At 47.4% G+C, this 18,696-nt stretch overlaps 1 protein-coding gene across 5 annotated transcripts in view; it reads right to left on the bottom strand.

The window, feature by feature from the left end:
* LOC135057050 (zinc finger protein 883-like) overlaps positions 1 to 18,696 on the bottom strand; it is a 74,496-nt gene that overhangs the window by 15,482 nt on the left and 40,318 nt on the right. For all 5 annotated transcript variants that reach the window (XM_063962926.1, XM_063962925.1, XM_063962929.1 and 2 more), the window contains 4 exons: positions 6,064 to 6,255; positions 5,861 to 5,984; positions 5,661 to 5,758; positions 5,402 to 5,513 (listed from right to left, as the gene is read on the bottom strand). In XM_063962926.1, coding sequence (XP_063818996.1) covers positions 5,402 to 5,513; positions 5,661 to 5,758; positions 5,861 to 5,984; positions 6,064 to 6,255 — 526 coding nt within the window. The remainder of the gene's footprint in view (positions 1 to 5,401; positions 5,514 to 5,660; positions 5,759 to 5,860; positions 5,985 to 6,063; positions 6,256 to 18,696) is intronic.

Below are 18,696 nucleotides of genomic sequence, written 5' to 3'. Positions count from 1 at the left end.
AATTTAATCCCTTCTGGCTGACGCATATGGGCGAGGGATCTGATTTGGAGGCTAGCTGGTTAGAATTCTTCGTTATGCATGATGACACCATGGATGTGTCTCTGTTATGGGACACTTTCAAGGCTTTCTTGAGAGGAACATTGATTAAGCGGGTGGGGAGTCTTAAATCCTCCTTTAAGAAACATGAGTCTGAATTGGAGGCCCGGGTGGTTGCTTCAGAGTTGACGTATGTGCGGAATGGCTTGGATGCCTCTAAGTTGATGTGGCTTCATGCGCAGGGTGAATGGAATGATTACCTGTGGGAGAAAACCCAGCACAGACTTCTCTTCTCCTCGCATGTCCAGTATGCTACTGGGGATAGACCAGGTTCTTATTTGGCCAATCTTGCAAGGGGTGATCGTCCTCTCATACTGTAGTGGAGATTTTAGATTCAGCTGGGTCTATGCTGGACCGCACCCCCCAGATCGTGGCGGAATTTGTCTCATACTATCAGGCACTATATAGTTCTGGGTTGACCTGTTCCCCGCTGGAGCTATGTGACTACTTGGATGGAGTCCACTTGCCCCGTATCTCCAGTGAGGCCAGGGCCCTTCTAGACGCTCCTTTGTCGATGGAGGAGATTGAGACTGTGATCTCTGCCTCCCCCAATGGTAAGGCCCCTGGCCTTGATGGCATCCCGTCAGAACTGTATAAGAAATATACAAAATTCTTTGCCCCTCAGTTGCTTGAGTTGTTCAATGCAATTTTTGCCCAAAATGTGCTTCCCCCGTCTATGGCGGAGGCTTTGATTATAGTAATTTCCAAGCCAGATAAGGACCCCAGGAAGGTTGAATCCTACCGTCCTATTTCCCTGTTGCCCACGGATATTAAAATCCTGGCCAAGGTTTTAGCTTCCAGACTCGGCCAGGTTATCTCCCAAATTATTCACCCTGACCAAACGGGCTTCATGCCTGGCAAGTCCACTGCTGTGAATTTGAGGCGCCTGCTCATTTTCAGGTTTCTCAGGAGGAGGACTGTTCTGCCGTTATAGCCTCCTTAGATGCCGCAAAGGCCTTTGATTCAGTGGAGTGGGCCTTCCTCTGGGAGGCTATGAGTAGGTTTGGTGTGGGCCCCAACTTTATCAATTACCGTATATACTCGAGTATAAGTCGACCCGAATATAAGCCGAGGCACCTAATTTTACCACAAAAACATGGGAAAACTCATTGACTCGAGTATAAGCCTAGGGGGGGAAATGCAGCTGTAGCCGTACACAGCCCTCAGTGCCAGATATGCCCTCATACTGCCAGATATGCCCCCACAGTGCCAGATATGCCCTGATGCTGCCAGATATGCCCTCATGCTGCCAGATATGCCCCACAGTGACAGATATGCCCTCATGCTGCCAGATATGCCCCACAGTGCCAGATATGCCCTCATGGTGCCAGATATGCCCCACAGTGCCAGATATGCCCTCATGCTGCCAGATATGCCCTCATGCTGCCAGATATGCCCTCATGCTGCCAGATATGCCATCATGCTGCCAGATATGCCATCATGCTGCCAGATATGCCCCACAGTGCCAGATGTACCCCAATGCTGCCAGATATGCCCCCATGCTGCCAGATATGCCCCACTGTGCCAGATGTGCCCCCATGCTGCCAGATATGCCCCACAGTGCCAGATGTACCCCTATGCTGCCAGATATGCCCCACTGTGCCAGATGTGCCCCCATGCTGCCAGATATGCCCCACAGTGTCAGGAAGGTTACTTACCCTCCATCGCTCCCGCGTTGTCTTCTGAAGGAGGGACACGGAGGGCACAGCGCGCGGCTCTCCTGTGTCCCTCCTGCGTCTCCGGCGGCGTGTATGTGTTAAATGAAGTGCCGGTTCGTGAGCCAATCAGCGCTCACGAGCGGGCAGTTCATTTAACACACACACACGCTGCCGGAGACGGAGACGCAGGAGGGACACAGGAGAGCCGCGCGCTGTGCCCTCCGTGTCCCTCCTTCCACTGACTCGGGTATAAGCCGAGGGGACTTTTTCAGCACAAAAAAACGTGCTGAAAAAGTCGGCTTATACTCGAGTATATACGGTATGTTAAATTGTTATACTTTCAGCCCATGGCCAGAGTCTCGGTGAACGGGTTTGTTTCGGACTCCTTCCCCCTAACCAGGGGAACGAGGCAGGGCTGCCCTTTGTCTCCAACTCTGTTTGCCATTGCTATTGAGCCACTGGCATGTTTGATTAGGGCTTCTCAGGATTTTGTGGGTATTAGGGTCGGCGCAAAAGAAGACAGGATAGCGTTATACGCTGATGACCTGTTGCTCTTTGTGGACGATTCAGTTTCCTCCTTACCTAAACTCCTTGACTTAATAACTGACTATGGACGTTTCTCCGGGCTCAAAATTAACTGGGACAAATCCACCATTACTCCGCTTTGCGGCCCAGTCTCGGAAGCCCCCGTGATTCAAACCCCCCTTAAATGGGTAGATTCTTTCAAATACCTGGGTATATGGGTATCGAATGACCCTTGTACCTATGTTTCCCTTAATATCATGCCGCTGATGGGTTATCTACGCTCGAGGGTCAGGGTTTGGGGGTCTCTGCTCCTGACTGTTACCGGCAGGGTCAACTTGGTAAAAATGGTATACTTGCCTAAACTCCTTTATGTCCTTCAGCAGTCCCCTATATATATTAACTTGAAGCTATTTCGACAGATTGACAGTTTGCTCTCTTCTTTGATATGGGCCAGCAGGAGAGCGCGGTTGAGACTTGACGTTCTGTCCAGGCCGAAGGTGCTGGGAGGCTTAGCTCTCCCTATCTTTCGATTTTACTATTATGCCGCGCAGTTGGCACATATAAGGGAGTGGGTGAATGCCCCGGATGCTCTCACTATACACTCCCAAATGCTTTTCCGGGTCTACCCTGACGGCTCTCCATTACAGATGCTTTTGTGTGGGAACCCTAACTTGTCCAAGATCCCTATAATTAGACAGGCCGTCCTCATATGGAAACAAGTACATGTTATCCTATTGGGCCAGGGTATTGACCCGGATACTCCTCTGGACAATGCCCTCGGCTTCCCAGAACTGGCTTCGCTGCGGACTGGGACGGTGTGGGGGAGGTGGGGAGTGACGTCCCTGGGACACTTATATAGCGATGGTATACTGAGGTCCTTCCTGCAGCTTCAGCGGGATTACAGTATACCCTCTTCACATTTCTACCGATACCTGCAGTTGAGACATGCACTTAACGCACAATTTCCCTAAGCTCCTCCGACGATTGCCGACTCCCCGGCCAAGTCTCTCCTGCAGTCCCTGGGAAGTGGACATCTGGTGTCCAACATTTATGCAAGTATGCTTCGATATCACTATTCTGACCCGTTGTCCCTTCTCAGGAACAGGTGGGAATCTCACTTGGGCGCCATCTCTGATGAGATATGGGAGGGTGCTTTATGCTCTCCACGATTATCCACTACCACCACTAGATATCAACAAATTCAACTGTTTATAATACACAGAGTATATATGACACCAGTGCGGTTGCGACATATAGGGGGTACCCACTCCTCCAGTGTGATACTCTGGATGCGGACTTTTGGCACATTATTTGGCTGTGTCCTAAGGTAGTCGTATTCTGGTCGGGTGTTACTGACGCCCTGGTGTCAACAGGTATTCCCTCGTCTATATGCTCCCCGATGACATGTGTGCTATCTGCTGTGGAGGAGGATGCCCTGGACCCCCCTGCCAGACGTTATGTAATTAATCTGTGTGGTCTGGCCAAGGTGTGCATCGCTAGGCTTTGGCTAGCCAGGGATGCGCCCACATTACGGTCCTGGGTCTCACTTGTAAATGATACAGTCTCTCATGAGAAATATGTATACTTAGCTAGAAAAGCGGAGAATAAATATCAGGACCTGTGGGGTCGCTGGCTTGAGTCCCCGCTCTCTAGGACCCGGAACATCTAGACATACAACGGGGGTTAGAGTGGGTGGGTACCTTAGTTCTATATCGGGTGAACTGCCTCTTGTTGTTTGCGTTGTCCCCTGGCGCCCGCGGTCAGCCAATCCTGTTCCCGTGTCAGCGCTGTAGCTCTGCGTTTAGCTCAATATTTAAGAAGTGTGGCCGTAGAGGATTATGCACGGCACATTGTTATACAAGTTATATGCTACCATGTGATATTGATTCTAACTTATAATTTACGATTCGGAGGTTAGGCCTGCACCGGTTTACTATGATAAGTGTGATAATTGGTCCCTACTGGACATGGGAATCTGCGTATTTCCTGGGTGGGGTTCTGATGTGAGTTGCGCTGTTTTTTCTTTGTGTTTTTGTTTAAGTAAAAACTGAAAATCAATAAAAAAAGAATTGAATTTAAAAAAAAGGTGTCACGTGGCAGGGATTCGCAGATTGGCGTATCTGGGGAATCGCCGTGCCTAGGATCGTGACAGTGTCTATGATGTTTAATTATACTGTGCTAATACTTTATTACAATTCCTTCAAACCACACATTCAGTAACACTCACAAACCTGTCATTTCCAACTCAAAGACATCTCCAGGAAGAGACCCTTTCTCACCCAGGATGCTACTAAAACCCTCATCCACTCACTGGTCATCTCCAGATTAGACTATTGCAGTCTCCTCCTATCTGGCCTCCCTCAAAAATGCCTCTCTCCACTCCACTCTATCCTCAATGCTGCGGCCCGTCTCATCTTCCTCATTAAACGTACTACATCCACATCCCCTCTCTTGCAGGACCTTCACTGGCTAACATTCCCATTCAGAATCCAATTCAAGCTTCTCACACTCACCTACAAAGCCCTCACCGACTCTTCTCCCTCTTACATCTCTGACCTTATCTCCCTTTACATTCCCACCCGTCCTCTTTGCTCTGCTAATGCACGCCGTCTCTCCTGCCAACGGATTACCTTCTCCCACTCCTACCTACAAGATTTTGCACGTGCTGCTCCCTATCTCTGGAATGTTCTACCTCTCCCCATCCGACTCTCCACCTCTCTACAAAACTTCAAACGGGCTCTCAAGACCCACTTCTTCACCAAAGCTAGCCAACTCTCCTCCTAACTCTCTTGTCTATGCTCACTGTCTACCCCTTCTGTGTCACCCCAGTCTGTTAGCCCCTCACCTTTTAGACTGTAAGCTCACAAAAGCAGGGACTTCTTTCCTCATGTGCCATTCCTTTTCTTACTTACACTATCTTATACTCCATACTCCCTTTGATGGCACCTAACCCCGGGTTTTCTTTACCTGTCCTATATTGTCTTGAACTGTAAGTGCTGTTTTCTTGTTTGCTCATTTGATTATGTGCTGTGTAATGGGTGCTGCGGATCCCTTGTGGCGCCATATAAATAAAGGATAATAATAATGTGACTATGTTCTGTAATAAAGTGATTATTACTCACCTGAGCTGATATCTGTAGGGATTTCCTCCTCCTTACACTGCTGATCACCCCTCACATACATCTCTTCTTCTCCCTCCATATCTTCTACCTTAATATCAGTCAGACCGTCACCCTAAATAACCCACAAAGCAAAATCTAACAGTTACATTTCTCAGATTGAATTAATTTACATTAAGTAGAAAATACACACACACAGCTTCTCTATAGATAATATAGTGATAGTCACTTAGGTATTTTGGGAAACCATAAATTCATCTACCTGATCCTCCTGTGGGGTCCTGTGATTCTCCTCTGTACAGTCCTGTGAATGAAGAGGACAAGGACATCTCTCTGGGGTATCTCTGTTACTGGACCCATCTGTAGGAGACACACAGTGCTTTAGGTATGATTATCAAAAGATGCGTATGTGTAGGCCTTCAAATGTCTTGTCATTTACAATAAATCAAAGTCTCCTCTTACCCAGTGGTATGAGGGTCTGGCAATTCTCCACCAACACATCCTCATACAGACCCTTGTGTCTCTCTACATACTCCCACTCCTCCATGGAGAGATAGACAGTGACATCCTGACACCTTATAGGAACCTGACACACACAATGACACAGTCATCACCCAGACACCTCCCCTGGTGTTACTGTATAATGTCCCATTCCCAGCAGTCACCTCTCCAGTCAGCAGCTGAATGATCTTGTTTGTGAGTTCCAGGATCTTCTGCTCATTGTCTCTCTCATGTATCAGTGAGTGAAGTGGGGATACTGTGATGGGGCTCTGGGTCCTGCTCCGTCTTCCTGACACACAGGAATGGCTACTGGGTGTAACACACTCACCAGATGTCTTCTTCACAACTGTGTAATCCTGTGTAATGAGAGACATCAATAAACTAACCTAAATTAAACTATAGCTATATGGAAATGTTTTTTAATAATTATTTATGCATTATATACAAGATGAGTTTATGTTACAAATGTGTGTTACTGTTTCCAACATATACATTGGGAAGTATATAGCACATCTTCTACAGCTCTTGCCATAAAATAAGATTTTACTCACCGGTAAATCTATTTCTCATAGTCCGTAGTGGATGCTGGGACTCCGTAAGGACCATGGGGAATAGCGGCTCCGCAGGAGACTGGGCACAACTAAAGAAAGCTTTAGGACTACCTGGTGTGCACTGGCTCCTCCCACTATGACCCTCCTCCAGACCTCAGTTAGGATACTGTGCCCGGAAGAGCTGACACAATAAGGAAGGATTTTGAATCCCGGGTAAGACTCATACCAGCCACACCAATCACACCGTATAACTCGTGATACTATACCCAGTTAACAGTATGAAATATAACTGAGCCTCTCAACAGATGGCTCAACAATAACCCTTTAGTTTAACAATAACTATATACAGGTATTGCAGACAGTCCGCACTTGGGATGGGCGCCCAGCATCCACAACGGACTACGAGAAATAGATTTACCGGTGAGTAAAATCTTATTATCTCTGACGTCCTAAGTGGATGCTGGGACTCCGTAAGGACCATGGGGATTATACCAAAGCTCCAAAACGGGCGGGAGAGTGCGGATGACTCTGCAGCACCGAATGAGAGAACTCAAGGTCCTCCTCAGCCAGGGTATCAAATTTGTAGAATTTAGCAAACGTGTTTGCCCCTGACCAAGTAGCAGCTCGGCAAAGTTGTAAAGCCGAGACCCCTCGGGCAGCTGCCCAAGAAGAGCACACCTTCCTTGTGGAATGGGCTTTTACAGATTTAGGATGTGGCAGGCCAGCCGCAGAATGCGCCAGCTGAATTGTGCTACAAATCCAGCGAGCAATAGTCTGCTTCAAAGCAGGACCACCCAGCTTGTTGGGTGCATACAGGATAAATAGCGAGTCAGTCTTCCTGACTCCAGCCGTCCTGGAAACATAAATTTTCAAGGCCCTGACTACGTCCAGTAACTTGGAGTCCTCCAAGTCCCTAGTAGCCGCAGGCACCACGATAGGCTGATTCAAGTGAAAGGCTGATACCACCTTAGGCAGAAACTGGGGACGAGTCCTCAATTCTGCCCTATCCATATGGAAAATCAGATAGGGGCTTTTACATGACAAAGCTGCCAATTCTGACACACGCCTGGCCGAAGCCAAGGCCAAAAGCATGACCACTTTCCACGTGAGATATTTTAAATCCACGGTTTTAAGTGGCTCAAACCAATGTGACTTTAGGAAACCCAACACCACGTTGAGGTCCCAAGGTACCACTGGAGGCACAAAAGGAGGCTGAATATGCAGCACTCCCTTAACAAATGTCTGAACTTCAGGCAGTGAAGCCAGTTCTTTTTGGAATAAAATCGACAGAGCCGAAATCTGGACCTTAATGGAACCCAATTTTAGGCCCATAGTCACCCCTGACTGTAAGAAGTGCAGAAATCGACCCAGCTGAAATTCTTCCGTTGAGGCCTTCCTGGCCTCACACCACGCCACATATTTTCTCCATATGCGGTGATAATGTTTTGCGGTTACATCTTTCCTGGCTTTAATGAGCGTAGGAATGACTTCCTCCGGAATGCCCTTTTCTTTTAGGATCCGGTGTTCAACCACCATGCCGTCAAACGCAGCCGCGGTAAGTCTTGGAACAGACAGGGTCCCTGCTGCAGCAGGTCCTGTCTGAGCGGCAGAGGCCATGGGTCCTCTGAGATCATTTCTTGAAGTTCTGGGTACCAAGCTCTTCTTGGCCAATCCGGAACCACGAGTATCGTTCTTACTCCTCTCCTTCTTATTATTCTCAGTACCTACCTTTGGTATGAGAGGTAGAGGAGGGAGCACCTAAACCGACTGGTACACCCATGGTGTCACTAGAGCATCCACAGCTATCGCCTGGGGGTCTCTTGACCTAGCGCAATATCTTTTTAGCTTTTTGTTGAGGCGGGACGCCATCATGTCCACTTGTGGCCTTTCCCAACGGTTTACCAGCATTTGGAAGACTTCTGGATGAAGTCCCCACTCTCCCGGGTGGAGGTCGTGCCTGCTGAGGAAGTCTGCTTCCCAGTTGTCCACACCCGGAATGAACACTGCTGACAGTGCTAACACGTGATTTTCCGCCCATCGGAGAATCTTTGTGGCTTCTATCATCGCCATCCTGCTTCTTGTGCCGCCCTGTCGGTTTACATGGGCGACTGCCGTGATGTTGTCTGACTGAATCAGTACCGGCTGGTTTGGTCACTAGGACCCAGTCCTGTATTCCGAATCTGCAGTCCTCTTGAAGATGAGCACTCTGCAGCCACCACAACAGAGACACCCTGGTCCTTGGAGACAGGGTTATCAACCGATGCATCTGAAGATGCGATCCGGACCACTTGTCCAACAGGTCCCACTGAAAAGTTCTTGCATGGAACTTGCCGAATGGAATTGCTTCGTAAGAAGCTGCCATCTTTCCCAGGACTCGCGTGCAGTGATGCACCGAGACCTGTTTTGGTTTCAGGAGGCCTCTGACTAGAGATGACAGCTCCTTGGCTTTCACCTCCGGGAGAAACACTTTTTTCTGGTCTGTGTCCAGAACCATCCCCAGGAACAGTAGACGCGTCGTAGGGACCAGCTGTGACTTTGGAATATTTAGAATCCAACCGTGCTGACGTAACACTTCCTGAGATAGTGCTACCCCCACCAACAACTGCTCCTTGGATCTCGCCTTTATTAGGAGATCGTCCAAGTATGGGATAATTAAAACTCCCTTTTTTCGAAGGAGTATCATCATTTCGGCCATTACCTTGGTAAATACCCTCGGTGCCGTGGACAGACCGAACGGCAACGTCTGAAATTGGTAATGACAATCCTGTACCACAAATCTGAGGTACTCCTGGTGAGGATGGTAAATGGGGACATGTAGGTAAGCATCCTTGATGTCCAGGGATACCATGTAATCCCCCTCTTCCAGGCTTGCAATAACCGCCCTGAGCGATTCCATCTTGAACTTGAATTTTTTTATATATGTGTTCAAGGATTTCAAATTTAAAATGGGTCTCACCGAACAGTCCGGTTTCGGTACCACAAACATTGTGGAATAGTAACCCCGTCCTTGTTGAAGTAGGGGCACCTTGACTATCACCTGCTGGGAATACAGCTTGTGAATTGCCTCTAGCACAGCCTCCCTGCCTGAGAGAGTTGTCGGCAAGGCAGATTTGAGGAAACGGCGGGGGGGGGGGGGGGGGAAGACGACTCGAATTCCAGCTTGTACCCCTGAGATACAACTTGAAGGATCCAGGGATCCACCCGTGAGCGAGCCCACTGATTGCTGAAATTTTTGAGCCGGCCCCCCACCGTACCTGGCTCCGCTTGTGGAGCCCCACCGTCATGCGGCGGACTTGGGAGGAAGCGGGGAGGGCTTTTGCTCCTGGGAACCGGCTGTCTGTTGCAGCTTTTTTCCCCTACCTCTGCCTCTGGGGTAGGGGAAAAAATGACGCGCCTTTTCCCCGCCTGCTTTTCTGGGGCCGAAAGGACTGTACCTGATAATACGGTGCTTTCTTAGGCTGTGAGGGAACATAGGGCAAAAATGCTGACTTCCCAGCTGTTGCTGTGGAAACTAGGTCTGAGAGACCATCCCCGAATAACTCCTCACCCTTATAAGGCAAAACTTCCATGTGCCTTTTAGAATCTGCATCCCCTGTCCACTGCCGAGTCCATAACCCTCTCCTGGCAGAAATGGACATTGCACTTATTTTAGATGCCAGCCGGCAAATATCCCTCTGTGCATCTCTCATGTATAAGACTGCGTCTTTTATATGCTCTATGGTTAGCAATATAGTGTCCCTGTCTAGGGTGTCAATATGTTCCGATAGGGAATCTGACCACGCAGCTGCAGCACTGCACATCCATGCTGAAGCAATAGCTGGTCTCAGTATAATAACTGACTGTGTATACACAGACTTCAGGATCGCCTCCTGCTTTCTATCAGCAGGCTCCTTTAGGGCGGCCGTATACGGAGACGGTAGTGCCACCTTCTTTGACAAGCGCGTGAGCGCTTTATCCACCCTAGGGGGTGTCTCCCAACGTCACCTATCCTCTGGCGGGAAAGGGTACGCCATTAGTAACTTTTTAGAAATTACCAATTTTTTTTCGGGGGAAGCCCACGCTACTTCACACACTTCATTTAATTCTTCAGAAGGGGGAAAAACCACTGGTAGTTTTTTCTCCCCAAACATAATACCCTTTTTTGTGGTACCTGGGGTAATATCAGAAATGTGTAACACATTTTTCATTGCCTCAATCATGTAACGAGTGGCCCTATTGGACATTACATTAGTCTCTTCGTCGTCGACACTGGTATCAGTATCCGTGTCGACATCTGTGTCTGCCATCTGAGGTAGCGGGCGCTTTAGAGCCCCTGATGGCCTTTGAGACGCTTGGGCAGGCACGAGCTGAGAAGCCGGCTGTCCCGCATTTGGCATGTCGTCACATTTTCTATGTAAGGAGTCAACACTTTCACGTAATTCCTTCCACAAATCCATCCACTCAGGTGTCTGCCCCGCAGGGGGTGACATCACATTTATAGGCATCTGCTCCGCCTCCACATAAGTCTCCTCATCAAACATGTCGACACAGCCGTACCGACACACCGCACACACACAGGGAATGCTCTGACAGAGGACAGGACCCCACAAAGCCCTTTGGGGAGACAGAGAGAGAGTATGCCAGCACACACCAGAGCGCTATATAATACAGGGACTAACTGAATTATATCCCCTTATAGCTGCTATATAATATATATTGCGCCTAAATTTAGTGCCCCCCCTCTCTTTTTTTACCCTTCTGTAGCTTGTAGACTGCAGGGGAGAGCCAGGGAGCTTCCTTCCAGCGGAGCTGTGAGGGAGAAATGGCGCCAGTGTGCTGAGAGAGATAGCCCCGCCCCTTTTTCGGTGGACTTCTCCCGCGTTTTTGAAACTCTGGCAGGGGTATTTTTTTACACCTATATAGCCTCTGGGACTATATATGGTGTATATTTGCCAGCCAAGGTGTGTAATATTGCCCTCAGGTATTTATCAAACCTTTAAAGAGGTCAAGTGGAAATCCCAGCATTTCCTGTCAAGCTCTCTGGCAATGCATGGTGGTTTGTAGATCTACAATGGCTGGAGAGTCACAGGTTGTCCAGGTCTAGTCTACCTCATGCTCATTTACTGCTGCACAGTATGAAGACTGGGCTAGATATATGAAGCTTCTTAGTGGTTAGGACCTGGATTTTTAAAGCTGCAATAATATTCACTGCAAAACACCATGTGATTTACATGTAATATTAGTGCTGCTTTAGATTCAGATGAGGCACAAAGAGAGAACGGCTGCATCCTGTGAGCCAGAGAGGATCATGGGAAAGAAACATTCTATGGTCACTACACTGTGTGTAGCTGGGACACAGAGCTGAGCAGGATATCGATGTAACATGTGTCAAAGTCAAATTGCATATTTCAATATTTAGAATACGCTATGGCATTTATTAATGGATGCATCAACGATGCATACGTCAATACGGTAGAAGATGCATTTGTTAATAAAGGTCATACTGTGACAAAAAAATAGCAAATAATTCTTACACTCAACTGTATTACAGCCAGAAATACAAATTCCTATAGTGTCCTAAAACATACAGTATCAGATTGCTCTGTCCATACAGCCATTGTTTCCATGGAAGATAGACCTTGGACTGAGGGAATAATAAGATTTTAAACCTACCGGTAAATATTTTTCTTCTAGTCCGTAGAGAATGCTGGGGACTCCGTAAGGACCATGGGATATAGACGGGCTCCGCAGGAGACATGGACACTTTAAGACCTTTAATGGGCGTGGACTAGCTCCTTGGATACTAACAGTGTGTTAAAGACAAGGCGCTTGTAACAATGTATAATTTTGTTTTGCAACAACTGAATGTTGCAATACTGTAGTGCAATACCTGTAAAAAAATAAAAGGGGATTAGTAAATGTTTACAGCCCCTTTTGTGTTTATTTTTCGGTCCTGCGGGATTTCTGTGCTGCCAGCTCCTTGTCCCGCTAATGTCTCTGTACGGCAGTGTTTTTTTAACCACTGTGCCGTGGCACACTAGTGTGCCCTGAGCAGTCTCTAGGTGTGCCGCCATAGAAGCAGAGCCAGTCCCGTCAGTGTTTTGATGCTACTGACGCCATGGAACAATCAATACTGATGGGGTTAGTGGTTGCAGCGACAGTTCTAATTTTGGGCCCAGGCAGTGTTGGGCTCTACAGGCTTTCTCAGATGTGGCTCAGTTGTTATCTATGGAGAAGCTGCGACATGACATCCTAGGACACGCAAGTGCATCATGCATCACCATTATATTTGAGTGTGCCTTGGCAATATTTAATTCATGTTCAGTGTGCCGCGAGTTGTAAAAGGTTGAAAATCTCTGCTGTACGGGATAGTAGAAACCCTATCTTTCCCTATACTACCCACCTTGTGGTGGGACGGGATCTTGACTCCAGGCGGTTAAGTGTTTCTTCTCCGCAACCGCTGCTTGTTTTAGCCCCGTCTCCTTTGTGCCGTGCTGTGCTGCTGCGGCCGCTCGGGATCCCGGCTTGTAAGGCGGACGGGAGGATGTTTTTTCTTCTGTGTGCTCTGTATAGCTGAGAGTGCACGGACCGTAGATTGCTCCCAACGCGTTTCGGGCTGCACGCCCTTTATCGAGGATATCACTGGTTTAGCCTATCTTATTTATATAAATATAGCTCCTCCCAGACGAGACGAAACATCGAACGGAAAAAGATACCTTTATGAGCTTCTATTACCCTGAATCCACGTGAGTACGGTGTGTACCCAGAAAAAAATCCTTCACTTCTGCTCCTTAGGATATCCCTTCCTTTGAATTTTTCACTAAAGATATCTTTATATGAGGATTTATGCACGTACCAACGTAAGTTCGGTACGCCAAATTTCTCCTCACTGTTCAGAATAAATTCAGTTTCCTCTATCATTTACCTCCTCATATTTGTTGAGGATTACTACACCATCAGTTTCCCTATCATTTGTATTTCCGAGGAAATTATACACCAGGTTCTGAGGAACCCCTTCTCCATGGATATCCATTTAATGAATTTCTGATGGGAAAAGAAACCTTTATGAACATTGACCATCCTTCGTCAACGTGAGTACGGTGTGTACCCCGTGAAACTCCTCTCTGCTTTCAGGAACTTTCTTGCTTGAATACCTCTTTCCAAGATCAAAGACCCCTCCATTATTTGGGACATTTATTTTTATTTACCTACTGTTGGGACATTGTTATCACACTTGTATGCTTTTTTGTTATATTGTGTTGTACAGCGCGTTAAGGTAGTAGTACTTCTTTCTGTCCATTTGCCCCCTTGGAGATTGTGTGACATCTCCTTCTACATATCTTTCGCAACAGTTAAGAGGGCGCGGCAGGTTTTTTCCCAATTTTGAATTCATAAGATCCCAGAGCAGCTGTCCATGAATCTAAAAGGGGTCCCTCTTGTCATTGAAAGGGCCCACAGGCTGGGACCGGAGCGGAAAAGCCCATTGGGCCGCCCACGCCCGGTTAGGAGTCCTAAACTATGCGGACAAAACAAGACTTTTAGACCATTACCGCAAGTCTGCTAGTTTGTCGATCAATGGAGAGCGCCTTCTCACCTTTCAGGACTTCTCAGCTCTAGTGGCAGCGAAACGCAAGGACTTTGCCCCCATCTGCAAGCATCTCTTTGACAAAAAGGTTAAATTCTCTCTGCTATATCCAGCTCGTCTTAGAGTCTTTGAGGATGGTCGGCCGAGATTCTTTGAAGATCCAGACGAGGCCAGGCAATATTTCGTCCTTCCTACTAGTTGATCTCTATTTGGGTCTCGCATGCAGGCTACACGAAGCGTGACTACTCCACACTCATGCCTGCCTCCAGTTGTTTTGGTTTTTATTGTTTGAAATGATCTTTGTTGTTGTTTTTCTGTTTTGTTAACTGTGTCTGCCTAGGCCGGGTTCCCTTCCCCCCACTGGAGAACACCTCCCCCCGCTCGCTGGGACCCTACTTTACCTTTCACGTTTCTTTTATGATATTTTTCCCAATGGGAGTTGGATAGTATGACCTCTAACTCCCACACAAAACCCCCTGTAGATGATGATCCAGCTGCTACATTGCTCCGCTTTGTATCCTGGAATGTAGAGGGCCTCAATCACCCGATCAAAAGAAAAAAGGTGCTGTCTCACCTAAAACGCATGTCTCCTCAGATTACATTCTTGCAAGAGACGCACTGGTTGGATGATCCTAGACACACCCTGCATGCCCTGTGGATAGGGAATTGTATATCGTCACCTTACCATTCTAAATCTAGAGGGGTGGCAATTTTGCTTCACGCCAACTTACAACATTTAGTTCTTAGAAAACAGCATGACCCAGAGGGTAGATTTTTGCTAGTAGATGTATGTATCCAAAATACTGTTTACACCCTCCTCAACCTCTATGCGCCCAATACCTGACCGGATTCCTTTTTTGCAGATATTCTCTCGACCCTTATCTCCTGGGGAGGTCAGAATTTGATAGTTGGTGGGGACTTCAACTTGGTCATCGACCCATCCATGGACAAATCCAGGGTAAGTGTAGCTACTTCTACACCTCTCACTCACCTGCTCTCCTCCTTCTGTACCCAAATCAATCTCCTAGACCCCTGGCGAATACTCCATCCCACCCAAAAAGACTATTCCTTTTACTCCCATCCCCACTCTTCTCACTCTAGGATTGACTACATTTTTACTAGTGCCAACCTCCTCCCCAAAGTTACTTACACATCCATTGACAACATCATTATCTCTGACCACGCCCCTATATCTCTTCATATCCAATCGAGCTTATCTCCTCGCACTGCCCCGAGTTGGCGGTTCCCAGCCTAACTATGCCATTCCACTGACTTTTTGCTCCATCTCAAACAATCTTGGCTCAATTATACTCTGGATAAAGAAGACCAACATTCAGACTCGCTAATCTTTTGGGGGGCAGCTAAAGCTGTCCTTAGAGGACACATCATGTCTTATACTTATGCCAAACGGAAAAATGTTTTCCTCCCAACTACAAATTTTAAGCTCCACCCTCACTTCTGCGTATCGTAGCTACACCCACCATGACACCCCTGCTCACAGAGAAGCTTATCTCTCGGCCAAGCTCATTTATGACACGTTCCTTACGGAACGGGCCCAACTCCCTTACGATTACCAGGGGAATAGACTCCACAGGTGGGGCAACAAGTCAGGTAAACTGCTGGCGAATCTAATTAAAGGCCCCAAATCTCGTACTTGGGTTAATACGATCACTAGCTCCGGCACATTGAGTACCAACCCTGACCTTATCTGCACTGAATTCAGGAACTTTTACCAGTCCCTGTATGCCAGGGGCCCCGATGATCCCGATGCTAACCCCTCTTTCCTGGAGAAGGCGGCCCTCCCTATTTTAACTTAAGAGGAGAGGGACTCCCTAGACAATCCGGTCATGGTTGAGGTTGTCGAAGTTATCAAAGCCCGATGTAGAGTTTTACAAGATGATGCGGGATGAGATAGCCCCCACCCTCACATCTCTCTATAATCACATTCTCACCTCTAAACAAACCCCCATCAGATTCAATGAGGCCACAATAATTGTTATACCAAAACCAGGTAAAGATCCATCTCTGCCTGGATCTTACAGGCCGATCAATCAGGACTTTAAAATTCTCAGGAAACTGATGGCCAATAGACTTCAGCTATGTCTCTCCCGTATTATATCACCTGCGCAGATGGGCTTCCTTAAACATAGACAATCAGTACAAGGCAACAGGACCGCACTGGCGCCCATTACCTACTCCCGTACTAATAATATTACGGTTAACATTTTAATTAACCTTGACGTGGAAAAGGCCTTTGATAAGATTGCCTGGCCTTACCTTGCTAGAGTTCTACTCTACCAACAATTTGGTGAGACTTTCAGGGGCCTGGTTGATTCCCTCTACAAACCCATCTGCGCAGGTGATGGTTAATAATATTCCCTCCCCTCCTTTTCTCCTTGAAAGAGAAACTAGACAGGGATGCCCCCTTTCTCCCCTTCTTTTTAATATTGCTCTAGAACCTCATGGCAGACTCTACCTCTTAATTTATTAGGACGTTGCAACCTAGTAAAGATGGCTAGTTTCCCCAAACTGCTCTACGTGCTGCGGATGATACCGATCATGCTTTCAAAGTCTGATGTCTCTCTCCTCAACTCCTCGATCTCTAAATTTCTCTGGGCTAACAAACGACCCAGGATAAGTTTTTTTAAACTTTCCCAAACAGTACAGAACGGGGGAGTGAATCTACCGGAAGTGGGGCAGTATAACCGAGCCTGCCTTCTTCATTTCGCTATGGACTGGCTTCATGGTACGTCTATCTTCACTGACTCATTGATTGACTCCCAACTTTGTGCCCCCCTATCTCTTAGTTACATTCTCCATGCAAATAAATCTGATATGTCCACACTCCACCTAGACAACATTCTCCTGACCTCTACCATTGCGGCGTGGAGGCTATCCCGCAAATCTCTCAAGCTACAACATACCCACTCACTGTTTCTCCCTCTAGTTGGTAACCTACAGTTTCAAAGAGGGCAGGCCCTCTTCCCCTTTACTACTTGGCATGCCTTGGGCATTACATGTATTGGGGATCTCCATGACTCTAACAAAAACATACTTACTTTCACAGAGGTGTCAGCAAAACATGAGGTTAACCCCTGTCATGATTTTAAATTTTTTCAGGCTTCGCACTATATACAACTAATCCTTTCACACCTCACTGCCTCAGACTTTATTAACTTTCTGGATACACTTTTACGCTCAGGAACTTGTTCCATCTTGACTATATATGCCCGCATACGCACGGAACACATACCCACCACAGATCTAGCTCAAGTGCAAACATGGTCCTCCCAAATTCCCTCAATGTCCCCTGAGGCCGTGATGGATAGCTTCACGGCTTCCCTCAAACTTATCCCAGCTAGCTTGTACCAGGAAATGTCCTATAAGATATTACACAGAGCCTATATATCACCAAAGAGGAGTTATTTGATGGGCCTGTCCGACTCGGCAAAGTGTATAAAATGCTCTTCACCAGTAGCCGATCTTATGCACTGCTTCTGGCACTGCAATGGGCTGAGCTACACGCCTACGGAACCTCCGAGTTGGGCTTGCACTTCCAATTCAACGCCTCTTGGGCTCTTTTTGGTTATGTTCGGGATCAACATGACCTCCCCTCCCAGGATGCGAAGCTAGTTGTAATCCTTTCAGCAGTAGGCAGGAAAGCCATTCTTCAACAATGGATATCTGATACACCCCCCCCCCCCCAGTACCTTTAGCTACTTCCAGACTGTTATTTCTATTTACGATGGACTGGCTAGAGACTTCCCTTAATAAGGAAATATCAACCCCCACTTTGTTTCATTGTTGGAGACGGTTCATCAATACATTACCCACTTCGACAAAAACGGCCATTAAACAAAGCTTTCACTGCACCACCTGGTACGGATACCAAATTCTAGCAGTCAACCCCCCCTACTCCCAATTTCTATCACATAACTGCCTCCCTCTCCTTCCTCTTTGTTCTCATTCTCTCTCCTTTCTCTCCTCTCGACCACTCGATGACTCTACAGCAACGATTGAGTAAACATGAGGTCCTCATCAGCCAGGGTATCAAACTTGTAGAACTTTGCAAAAGTGTTTGACCCCGACCAAGTAGCTGCTCGGCAAAGCTGTAATGCCGAGACGCCTCGGGCAGCCGCCCAAGATGAGCCCACCGTCCTAGTGGAATGGGCCTTTACCGATTTTAGTAATGGCAAGCCAGCCGTAGAATGAGCCTGCGTGCAATAGTCTGCTTGGAAGAAGGCGCGCCAATCTTGTTGGCTGCATACAGGACAAACAGTGTCTCTGTTTTCCTAATACGAGCCGTTCTGGCTACATAGATTTTTAAAGCCCTGACCACATCAAGGGACTTGGAATCCTCCAAGACATCCGTAGCCACCGGACCACAATAGGTTGGTTCATGTGAAACGACAAAACCACCGTGGGTAGAAATTGAGGACAAGTTCTCAATTCCGCTCTATCTACATGGAAAATCAGATAGGGGCTCTTGCGAGATAAGACCGCCAATTCTGATACCCGCCTTGCCGAAGCCAAGGCCAATAACATGACCACTTTCCAAGTGAGAAATTTCAAGTCAACAGTTTGAAGAGGTTCAAACCAATGTGATTTAAGGAACTGTAACTGTAACGTTAAGGTCCCACGGTGCCACTGGAGGCACAAAAGGAGGTTGGATGTGCAGTACT

The sequence above is a fragment of the Pseudophryne corroboree genome, chromosome 3 (assembly GCF_028390025.1).
Source record: "Pseudophryne corroboree isolate aPseCor3 chromosome 3, aPseCor3.hap2, whole genome shotgun sequence".
Taxonomy (NCBI): Eukaryota; Metazoa; Chordata; class Amphibia; order Anura; family Myobatrachidae; genus Pseudophryne; species Pseudophryne corroboree.
The sequence above is the reverse complement of the archived record's forward strand: the minus strand, read 5'-3'. Positions and strand labels throughout refer to the sequence as shown.